This window comes from Amyelois transitella, chromosome 30 (genome assembly GCF_032362555.1).
Source record: "Amyelois transitella isolate CPQ chromosome 30, ilAmyTran1.1, whole genome shotgun sequence".
Lineage (NCBI taxonomy): Eukaryota > Metazoa > Arthropoda > Insecta > Lepidoptera > Pyralidae > Amyelois > Amyelois transitella.
The window spans coordinates 194688-205984 of NC_083533.1; the positions used below are offsets into that span (position 1 = coordinate 194688).

Here is an 11297-nt window from a genome sequence, read left to right on the forward strand (position 1 = left end):
GATGGGCTAGCGACCTGTCACTATTTGAATCTCAATTCTATCATTAAGCCAAATAGCTGAACGTGGCCATTCAGTCTTTTCAAGACTGTTGGCTCTGTCTACCCCGCAAGGGATATAGACGTGACCATATGTATATGTATAAGTTATAAAGATAAACGTCGATGGATTGGCGACGGCCAAAAAAAATATCCCAAGTTTGTAAGCCTATTCCTTAGTCGCCTTTTACTTACTATAACTTATTAATAACAAAATAAGGTATCGTTGACTAAGTATCTCGTAACACAAGTCTCGAACTTACTTCAAGGCTAACTCAATCTATGTAATTTGTCCAATATATATATTTTTTATATATTTAATGGAATTCTCTTTTTACTTACTCCACCCACAGGTACTGAGGACTATGTACATGGACCTGAATAAGGTAGCGGACATGGTGCCTGTGGACCTCACGGTGAACGCCATCCTCGCCTCGGCGTGGTACACCGCCAAGAACTTCAAGGAGAAGTCAGTGAAATGAAATGAAATATTCTTTATTTACTTGAAACATGGTACAAATGGGTGTTAGAAATATACATATGTGATCTTACATGTTCCGCCAGAAGTATGGCATGTAAATATTGTTTATAATAATTGCGTTACTTTCAAAATTAATAATTTAAAAATTAGTAATTATACAATTTAAAATTAAAATAATCATTAATGGAATAAAAACAATTAAAAATTAAAAATTCATGCAGTCTTTTCTTAAATTTATTAATTGGTAAAGACTTGTATGACTCCGGCAGCTTATTATATATTTTAATGCACACAGTGTACATTTATGCCGTGTGGTAACCGGAACTTTAAAAATAATGTCACATTAAGTTCTCTGTCAGACCCAATGTTTGACTGGTAGATAATGCTTCTGACATTAAGTCCGCCAATTGTGCTATACATTTGTATTTTGTGCAATGAAGTTTATATAATTAAATAAATGTCGTTAAAACACATCTGTAAGAATATGGCGCATTAATTTAGTGTATCTTTTACCGTGTCTCTGATACGGGGTGTATGTAATAAATACCTAATATACTCGTTAATAATACCTCGTATATCTATACTAATATTATAAAGCTGATGAGTTTGTTTGTTTGTTTGAACGAGCTAATCTCAGGAACTACTGGTTCGTATCGAAAAATTATTTTTGCGTTGAATAGACCATTTATCGAGGAAGGCTTTAGGCTATTTAACATCACGCTGCAACTATAAAGAGCAAAGAAATACCTAATGGAATATGTGAAAAAGACTTATTCATCCTTGAGAGCTTCAATGATGCCCAAAATAACTATTCCACGCGGACGAAGTTGCGGGCACAGCTAGTAATAAATAATATACGGGACAGTTTATACAATTAGAGTTAGCCTTGAAGTAAGTTCTAGACTTGTATTACGAAATACCGACTCAAAGATACTGATTTTTCTAATAAATACTTATAAAGATGAACATCCAAGACCCAGGGCACTCAGAGAAAGTTCGTTTCTCATCCTGCCTTGCTAAGGATTCGAACCCGGGACTACCGCTGCGCTACAGAGGCCGTCTAACGGTAATGGGTACTTTATCACACGAATATTTTTAACCGTTCGACTACCTGAGATAAAAAAATTTTTTTCAAAAAGATAAATACATTTTATATTTTATTTTACAGCCAAACTTCGGACATACCCATCTACAACTTCGTATCCGGCGCTCAGAACCCCATCAATTGGGGACATTTCATCGAGGTGAATCGAAAATATGGAACAGACAAACCTACAACCAAAGCTGTGTGGTAAGTTACACATCTTTATTGAGTCAAATCTTAAAATACATACATACGTACATATAATCACGTCTATATCCCTTGCGGGGTAGACAGAGCCAACAGTCTTAAAAATACGTGCGCATTTAATACCTTCACGTAGGTACTTACTCAAACTAATTTCCTTTTACTAATTTTTTTCCAGCGACTTTAAAAAAAATATTATTAGATCTGCGATGGCGAAAATCTAATAATATTTTTTTATTTATTTAAATTTTACATAAATCAATTAATCACAACAATGTATTCTCTCGTCCACATTTCTATTCTAAATCTGGATAATTGTGAAGTTGAAGAAAACGCTACAGTACAGTTTGTTACCGCCTCTGCACTGACGCTTTGAAAGCAGCTGTAAACTTAGTTTTAAGTAATTTATATTATCTACCGATGTTGTGAAACCAAGACATATGACAATTACTAAGTGATGTTGAAATGTCCAATAATCTTAAATATAAAATTCTCGTGTCACAATGTTCGTTCCCGTACTCCTCCGAAACGGCTTGACAGACTCATGAAATTTTGTTACCATATTGAGTAGGTCTGAGAATCGGCCAACATCTATATTTAATACTGCTTAATGATAAGACATAGTTCACCCTTAACATTTCTTTTTAACTAAAAATTACTAAAAAATTATTTACCTATATGGCAAAACAACATTTACCTGGACAGCTAGTAATAAATATCTGTCTTTTACTTTATGTTCATTTATACATTTATATTTATATTGTGCCGTGTGGTTCCCGGCACCATTACAAAAGAATAGGACCACTCCATCTCTTTCCCACGGATGTCGTAAGAGCCGACTAAGGGATAGACTTGGGATTCCTCTTTAATGTAAATCCCTGCCAATCTAAGGTCTGCCGCGCCGATGGATGCATGGCTAGGGGCGAGCCTAGTCTCGAGCGTGCCACTTCCGCCATGGGGTTGGGCGACCCCCAGGTAATGGCTAGCCTTACCCTGGCATGCGGGGCTCTGCTGGGGCGGACAAAATTGTTCCCTTGCGTCTCGTGGGAATCGCATGGATGCAAATTTTTTGAAAGAGCACCTAAATGGCGGCGATGGTGTCCGCACCCCATCACGTCTCGTTCCCGGCGGGAGCGGTATGCGGTCTGCTGAAAGCCGCTTTGCGACGATGAATGTAAGAGGAGGAATGAAAGATAAGATTGAGGAAGTATGCCAAATGATGGATGAAAGACGTTTGGATGTGTTGTGCGTGAATGAAACGAAGCGGAAAGGATGCGACGCGACGCAGCACGGCCCTTACACGGCGTATTGGTCTGGAATTTCCAGTACCAGCCGAGGCTGTCAAGGGGTCGGTCTAATTCTTTCTGCACGAATGGCTGAGTGCGTGAATGAGTATGAGTGTGTCAGCCCTCGTCTTCTATGGATTAGGCTGAAAGTTGGAATCACTCGGATCTTCGTTCTAGGTGTTTATGCACCTTGGGATGTGGGTTCGAGGGGTACAACATCAGCAAAAAGCGAAAACGAGGAGTTCTGGAATAGTGTAAGAGAAGTATTGAAAGTTACCAAGCCAAATGAGAAGATTATTATGTTAGGTGATTTTAATGGATGGGTGGGTGTAAAGCGTGATGGATATGAAAAGGTGCTTGGTGCGTTTGGTGACGAAAAGGTGAATGATAATGGAAGAAGTGTATTAGAAATTTGTCTAGAGTGGGATCTTTTTGTGTCGAACTCAATGTTTCAACATAAAGAGATCCACACCTACACAAGAGTGGAAGGTATTTTAAAAAGTATGATAGACTTTGTGATTGTAGATGAAAGATTGAAGAACAAAGTGCTGGATACCCGTGCATATCGCGGTGCTGGCATTGACTCGGACCATTTACTGGTGATATCCCGGATAAGGGGTATCTTCAATCGCTGGCGGCACAGGGTAAGGGAGCAAACCAGCGCTTTGGAAAGAGTAAAAGTAGAAAATTTGCAAGATATGGATGTAGGTAAGAAGTATATTAATAGACTGAAGGATGAATTTGAAGATTTAGAGGAAATGAGCGATATTGAAGATGGATGGAAGGAATTTAAAGAAAGAATTGTGAAAGTAGCTGTTGAAGTGTGTGGTGTAAGTAGAAGAAGGAAAGGAAAAAATCACAAAAATGCGTGGATGAGTAAAGATGTGCAAGAACTTGTGCGATTAAAGAAGAAAGCATGGCTGGATTTGTTAGCAGCAAAAGCTAACTTAAGAATGCAAGAGGTTATAGATGAAGATGTGAATGAAGCACGTAAGGAATATAAGAAAATGAAAGATTTGGTTAAGAAAGCTGTGATTAGAAAGAAAGAAGAGTATAAAGAGGATTTTGATAAAAGGCTATCAGAAGACTTTCAGTCAAATCTGAAAGTATTCTGGAAATCCGTAAGGTCAGCCCGAGGAAATACTATAACCAGAGAGCTGACTAGGATCAGATGCCAGGATGGTAGCGTTGTGAAAGGAGAAGAATGTGTACTAAAGATATGGAAGGACTATTTTGAAAGTTTATTTGAAAAAAAGGAAGGAAATAAGAAAGATTTCTGCTATAGCGAAGAAAAAGAGAATGAGATGGAAGGCGAAATTGAAATGTTCGAAATTGTGGAAGCACTTAAGAGTATGAAAGCGGGAAAGGCTGCTGGGTGTGATAGAGTGTCGGTCGAGATGCTTAAAGCAGGAAAAGGCGTAGTAGCTAGTCAGTTGTACTGCCTTTTCAATTTGTGTTGGAGAAGCGGCCGAGTACCAAAAGATTGGTGTAAGGCTGTTATCGTGCCACTTTACAAAGGAAAAGGGTCACAGCTGGACTGCAAAAATTATCGTGGTATAAGCCTGCTTAGCGTCGTCGGCAAATTGTATGCTAAGGTATTGATTAATAGAGTCAGGAATGAAACTGATGACAAAATATGGGATGCTCAAGCGGGATTTCGAAAGGGAATGGGATGTACTGATCAGGTCTTTTCCTTGCGGTGCATAGCCGAAAAGTTTTTGGCCAAGAGTCAAAAAGTCTATTGCACATTCGTAGATCTGGAAAAGGCCTATGACAGAGTTGAGAGGAATGAATTGTGGTCAGCACTTTCTATGCATGGGGTGAGCAGTCTCTTAATACGAGCACTGAAATCCTTATATGAGGATTCGAGTGCTTGTGTCAGGATAAACGGAGCGCACACTGAGTGGTTTAAGATTGAGAAAGGCGTTAGGCAAGGATGTGTTGCGTCACCGTGGCTGTTCAACCTATTTATGGATAGCTGTTTGACAGATTTGAAAGAGTCTAAAAGTGGATTAAGGATGAATGAGTTACTCGTCAAATGTCTGCTCTATGCCGACGATCAGGTTATACTGGCGTCATCAGCGGAGGAGTTACAGGAGATGGTAAACTGTATGCATGAAGCTTTAAAAGAGAAAGGAATGAAAGTGAACGTAAGTAAAACTAAAACACTGGTTTTTGAAATGGAGAAAGAAATGACAGCATGTAATATTTTGATTGGAGGAGAAAAAGTGGAGCAAGTGAAAGAGTTTGTATATCTAGGATCAAAGTTTACATCAGATGGCAAGTATGATAGTGATATTGAAAGGAGAGTGAACGCGGCGGTGAATGGTGAATGGAGCTTTGCATGCCTTTATGAGCAGTCAGAAACTATCCAAAAAGGCTCGACTGGCTGTGCACAGGGGCGTGTTGGTCCCGACATTAATGTATGGGAGTGAAAGTTGGGTATGGCAAAAGAAGCATGAAAGCAGAATAAATGCAGTGGAAATGAGAGCGTTAAGGAGTATGATGGGTGTGAAATTGAGTGACAGGATAAGGAACAGCGTGATAAGGGAATGTTGTGATGTGAAAGAAGATGTAGTTACAGGAATAGAAAAGGGTATGTTAAGATGGTTCGGTCATGTGGAGAGGATGAATGAAAGCAGGTTGACTAAGCAGATATACAAGGAGAGTGTGGAGGGAAAGGTCGGAGTGGGAAGACCTAGACGAACGTATCTTGATCAAATTAAGGACGTCCTGGTAAAGGGTCAGGTCAAAAGTACCCGAAACCGCCGAGCTTGTATGAAGAGAGTTATGAATGTGGACGAAGCGAAAGAAGTATGCAGAGATCGTGGCAAGTGGAAAGAGGTAGTCTCTGCCTACCCCTCCGGGAAAGAGGCGTGATTTTATGTATGTATGTATGTAATACATTTATCTATGTACATTATGTCATGACGCATTTTTTTGTAAATCTTTCCATGGTTGCAATTCTACTTGTGAAGTCTTGTAATTAGCAATCGCATTATATTATTATTACTTATATATCATATAAATTAGACTGTAAGACTTCCATTAATTAAATAACTAAATAATTTTTTTTTTGGAATTGAACTTGTAATTATTAATGATCGGAATAGGTAGATTGAATTGGGGTCAATGAACTGAAACGTATATATTAATATGGACATGCCTCCGTCCGGGATTGCGGGATTTGTAAATTATTAAGATTTTTTCTGGAATTTTTACAAGTGGGATGAAGAATAGTGGTAGCTGTTTTCCCCCGAATTCGTTCACGTAAATTTTAGTCCTATGTTACTTACCCGCGGACAATGTAGTTTACTGTAAGTGTAAGTACTGAAATGGAATCCCGGAAAAGAGGCTTATCCATGATATGCTTTCTTTGGTAATTCATGATGCATACATACATATTGTCACGTCTATATCCCTTGCGGGGTAGACAGAGCCAACAGTCTTGAAAAGACTGAATGGCCACGTTCAGCTATTTGGCTTTATGATAGAATTGAGATTCAAATAGTGACAGGTTGCTAGCCCATCGCCTAAAAAAAGAATACCAATTTTGTAAACCTATCCCTTAGTCGCCTTTTACGACATCCATGGGAAGGAGTGGTCCTATTTTTTTTTCATTGGTGCCGGGAACCACACATGATGCAAGTACATAAAATCAATCTACCTATTCCTATCTCTGGTAATAATTCTCGTGACGTCCGCAGGTACTACGGCCTGAACCCGACCCGCTCGTACAGCCTGTTCCTCTTCTACAACTTCTTCCTCCACTACCTGCCCGCCTTGCTGGTGGACGGGTACTGTGCGCTGGTTGGAAAGCGGCGGGCGTAAGTTTATTTACATAAATAAATAAATAAATATATACGGGACAAATTACACTGATTGAGTTAGCCTCGAAGTAAGTACGAGACTTGTGTTACGAGATACTAACTCAACGATACTATATTTTATAATAAATACTTATACAGATAAACATCCAAGACCCAAACCAATCAGAAAAAGTTCTTTTCTCATCATGCCCTGGCCGGGATTCGAACCCGGGACCTCCGATGTCACAGACAAGCGTACTACCGCTGCGCCACAGAGGCCGTCAAACATACATACATTATACATACACATAGGTACATATTGCAAGTAGTATCATTGCAAGTGATTTGTTTCTTTTATAACTATGTATTTACTATTTTCTTGTTACTGTGTTTTCTATGCAATAAAGATATTACAAACAAACAAACATACATATGGTCACGTGTATATCCCTTGCGGGGGGTAGACAGAGCCAACAGGCTTGAAGACTGATAGGCCACGTTCAGCTATTTGGCTTAATGATAGAATTGAGATTCAAATAGTGATAGGTTGCTAGCCCATCGCCTAAAAAGAATCCCAAGTATGTAAGCCTATCCCTTAGTCACCTTTTACGACATCCATGGGAACGAGATGGACTGGTCTTATTCTTTTTTGTATTGGTGCCGGGAACCACACGGTACATACATACATAATATCACGTCTATATCCCTTGCCGGGTAGACGGAGCTAATAGTTTTGAAAGACTGATAGGCCTCGTTTCGCTGGAATTGAAATTAAAAATAATGACAGGTCGCTAGCCCGTTGTCTGAAAGAATAATCTCAAGTTTATAAGCCTATTCCTTAGTCGTCTTTTACGACATGAGAAATAGATGGATAGGTCCTAATATGATGACTGATGGCTCTGTCTACCCCGCATGGGAAATAGACGTGATTATATGTATGTAGGTATGTGGCGCTGAATTTGCGCGTACGCAGCTGCTGTTAAAAACTAGTTTATTACATGTTAAGGATTTCTGTTGCAGAATGCTTAAACTATACTCAAAAGTGATGAAAATGGCACACATACTATTTTACTTCTCGACGCAAGACTGGAAGTTCAGCGACCAGGGTGTGCGGGATATGTGGGCCGCTCTATCCGACGAAGACAAAGCGGTGTTCTTCTTCAGTCTGAAGGACATGTCTTGGGAGAGGCTGTGTGAGACTTTCTTAGTTGGTAAGACCATTTATCAAGCGCTGTTTTTCAATTCATCGTAATTCTTGAATTGGCCTAGACGAACGTATCTTGATCAAATTAAGGACGTCCTGGTAAAATTCCTTTCTTTCCTCTTCCTGTATTCTATATCTATACATATAATAAAACAGTAAAAATATTTTGTCTCTACATTTAGTATTATTGACTGAAATGGATATGAACTTTCACCAATTGCTTTGTTTTATCTCAGAAAAACATTTAAAGTTTGTTTCATCAAAATTGGTTCACTAAAAAAGTTATCCATCATTTGAATGAATTCAAACCATGAGTTTGCCTGCAAATAAGTTTACGCGGAAAAATTCGAAAATTGCGCGGATAAAGTCGCGGGCAACAGCTAGTATTATACATGTATAATAACTAGTTTTGCTTGTTTTTACAGGACTTCGAGTGTATCTGATCAAAGATGACCTCTCAACGCTGCCTGAAGCCAGGAAGAAGTGGAACAGGTAAATATTTCAAGTACTTCACAGTTCCGCACCCCATTCCAACGTCGATAAAAATCTATAATAAATGTTAAACGCTGTGTTGAAATTCCTTAAGAATACCTTGTGAACAAGTTCCCATCTCGGCCATGTACCAAATGGCTATTTTCGAAAGTTATGTAAGTACATTAGTTTGAACCGATGCTTTTACGGTGAGGGAACGATGAACGATACTATACGGGTTAAGTTACCCTGCAAAGGTTGCGTAGGTCAGATGAGGAGTCGCTTCGTGTAAAAACCTGACTCAATCCAGGATCTATGGTCAAAGGCACGCCCCGGGCTCCTCTCCAGAGTGGTGAGGATGCAACCGGGACTAAAGCCAGGGAGAAGAAGACCTAGAGAACAATCCTAAATACTCCGTATCAGAATATTTGAAAGAGTTAATGCTGTGTGGTTCCCAGCACCAATAAAAAAGAATAGGACCACTCCATCTCATTTCCCATGGCGACTAAGAGATAGGCTTATAAGCTTGAGATTCTTATTTTAGGCGATGGGCTAGCAACCTGTCACTATTTGAATCTCAATTCTATCATTAAGCCTAACCGCTGAACGTGGTCTACCAGTCCCTTCAAGGCTGTTGGCTCTGTCTACCCCGCAAGGGATATAGACGTGACTATATGAATGAATGAACGTTAATGCTAGTCTACCTCCCTCTTGGCCCATTGCGATGCCTGTCAAGGTGCATATGTGTATTTATTATTTGCCGTGTGGTTCTCGGCACGAATAAAAAAATCATAGGACCATTCCCTCTCTTTCGACTGTATGTCGTAAAAGGCGACTTAGGTATTGGATTATTAACTTGGGATTCTGTCACTATTTGAATCTCAATTCCATCAATAAGCCAAAAAGCTTAACATGGCTTATCTTAATCTCTAAATAATCTTTTCGAGACTGTTGGCTCTGTCTACCCCGGAAGGGCTATAGACGTGATTATACGTATGTATGTTACTCACAAATGAAAACCCGTAAGAATTTTAAACCCATCTCTAGACATTGCGTAGGATCTAAATTAGGTAAAACAATACATAACTTTGTAAAAGCGACGTGTGTTTTTGTTTCAGACTGTTCTACCTACACCAGTTTGTGAAGATTCTAACACTAGGTTTAGTGCTAAACCTAGCTTATTTCGTAATTAAGTCAATATATTCCATATTTTATTAAAAAAACATAAGTAGCTTTCGTGAATCGTAAGTGATCGTCGAGAAAATATGAAGCGAGTGATGAACGCTGACAGAGTGTGTAAGGATAGTTAGAAGAAATTAAGTCTCTGCCTACCCCCATGAAAATATAAGCGTGATTTACTGTGTAGGTATACACTTGTTTAAAAGCCGCCACTAAATTTTACACCTTTTATTTACATCTGTTTACTCAAAATAATTAAATAATTTTAATTTTTTACAAATTATTTTTGTTTATTGATACAGAGTTAGTGTACTTTTAAAATTCGGTTATTGAATCGGTAAGAACAAAATGTATAAAATTAAATCTGTACTAATATTATAAAGCTGAAGAGTTTGTTTGTTTGTTTGTTTGAACGCGCTAATCTCAGGAACTACTGGTTCGAATTGAAAAATTCTTTTTTCGTTGAATAGACTATCTATCGAGGAAGGCTTTAGGCTATATAACATCACGCTGCAACTCTTAGGAGCGAAGAAATAATGGAAAATGTGAAAAATAAACGAGAAAAAATTATTCATCCTTGAGGGCTTCAATAATGCCCAAAATAACTACTCCACGCGGACAAAGTCGCGGGCACAGCTAATATATTATAAAATATATTTTTACGATACGAAAATGATAATATTCTCTTTGTGACTCACTTTATATAAGTTGCAAGGTCTAGCTTGACTTATGTCTGTGGTCAAAAAGAATGTAATCATTTGTTTGCGGTATGTCAGCTATTTGAAAGAGATTGTCGTATCTTAGTGAATTACCAATGTAAGATTTTATGATTTTGAAATTATCTTGTGTCATTTAATTATAAATTATACTTGCTGAGTTTTATTTTATTGTAACTTTATCGTTATTATTGTAAATATTATAGAATAGAATAAGTTATGACAAAATTGAGGTAATCTCAATTTCATAATTGAGCCATCCAACTGAACGTGGTAACTACTATTCGGACTTTTAGCTCTGTCTACTCCGTAAGATAATTAGATATTAAGTACAAACATTTATGCAGTTTTGATTCAATCAAGTATATAATAAGTTATCCGAATTAAAAATATTATCAAAGACTAAAGCAGTGGAATTCTCATTCAAATTTTGTTTGAGAGATGTATGAGAGTTCTACAATTTGTATGTTTCGTCACATGTATGAAGTTTAGGCATAATTTTGTACAAAACATTTTTTTACTACTTACATTTAAAAAGAACAGATTGTAATTTTCGCAAATTATTTGCTCAAATAAGCTAAGTGGAAAAATAAAAACACTTTTTCTTTATACAAGCAATTTTTATTTATAGCATATCTATATTATTAATTATATTTACATAATTTCAAGCCATAAAAAAAAATATTCACATAAAAACGTACAGTTTGGCAAAAAAAAATAATGTTACCTGAGCCGCATGCGCGAAACTGCATTAGTGCCATCGCGTCACCAATAGATGGCGCTGATTGAATCACATACAAATTATCGTTAATTTTCTTGACTTGTTTG

At 37.9% G+C, this 11297-nt stretch overlaps 1 protein-coding gene across 1 annotated transcript in view; it reads left to right on the top strand.

Annotated features, from left to right (window-relative positions):
* The window catches only part of LOC106141334 (fatty acyl-CoA reductase wat-like), a 35732-nt gene extending 25871 nt beyond the window's left edge, over positions 1–9861 (top strand). The window contains exons 10-15 of the mRNA XM_060952998.1: positions 389–504; positions 1685–1807; positions 6798–6917; positions 7920–8110; positions 8529–8595; positions 9693–9861. Coding sequence (XP_060808981.1) covers positions 389–504; positions 1685–1807; positions 6798–6917; positions 7920–8110; positions 8529–8595; positions 9693–9792 — 717 coding nt within the window. The 3' untranslated portion in view covers positions 9793–9861. The remainder of the gene's footprint in view (positions 1–388; positions 505–1684; positions 1808–6797; positions 6918–7919; positions 8111–8528; positions 8596–9692) is intronic.
* Positions 9862–11297: the final 1436 nt, after the last annotated feature.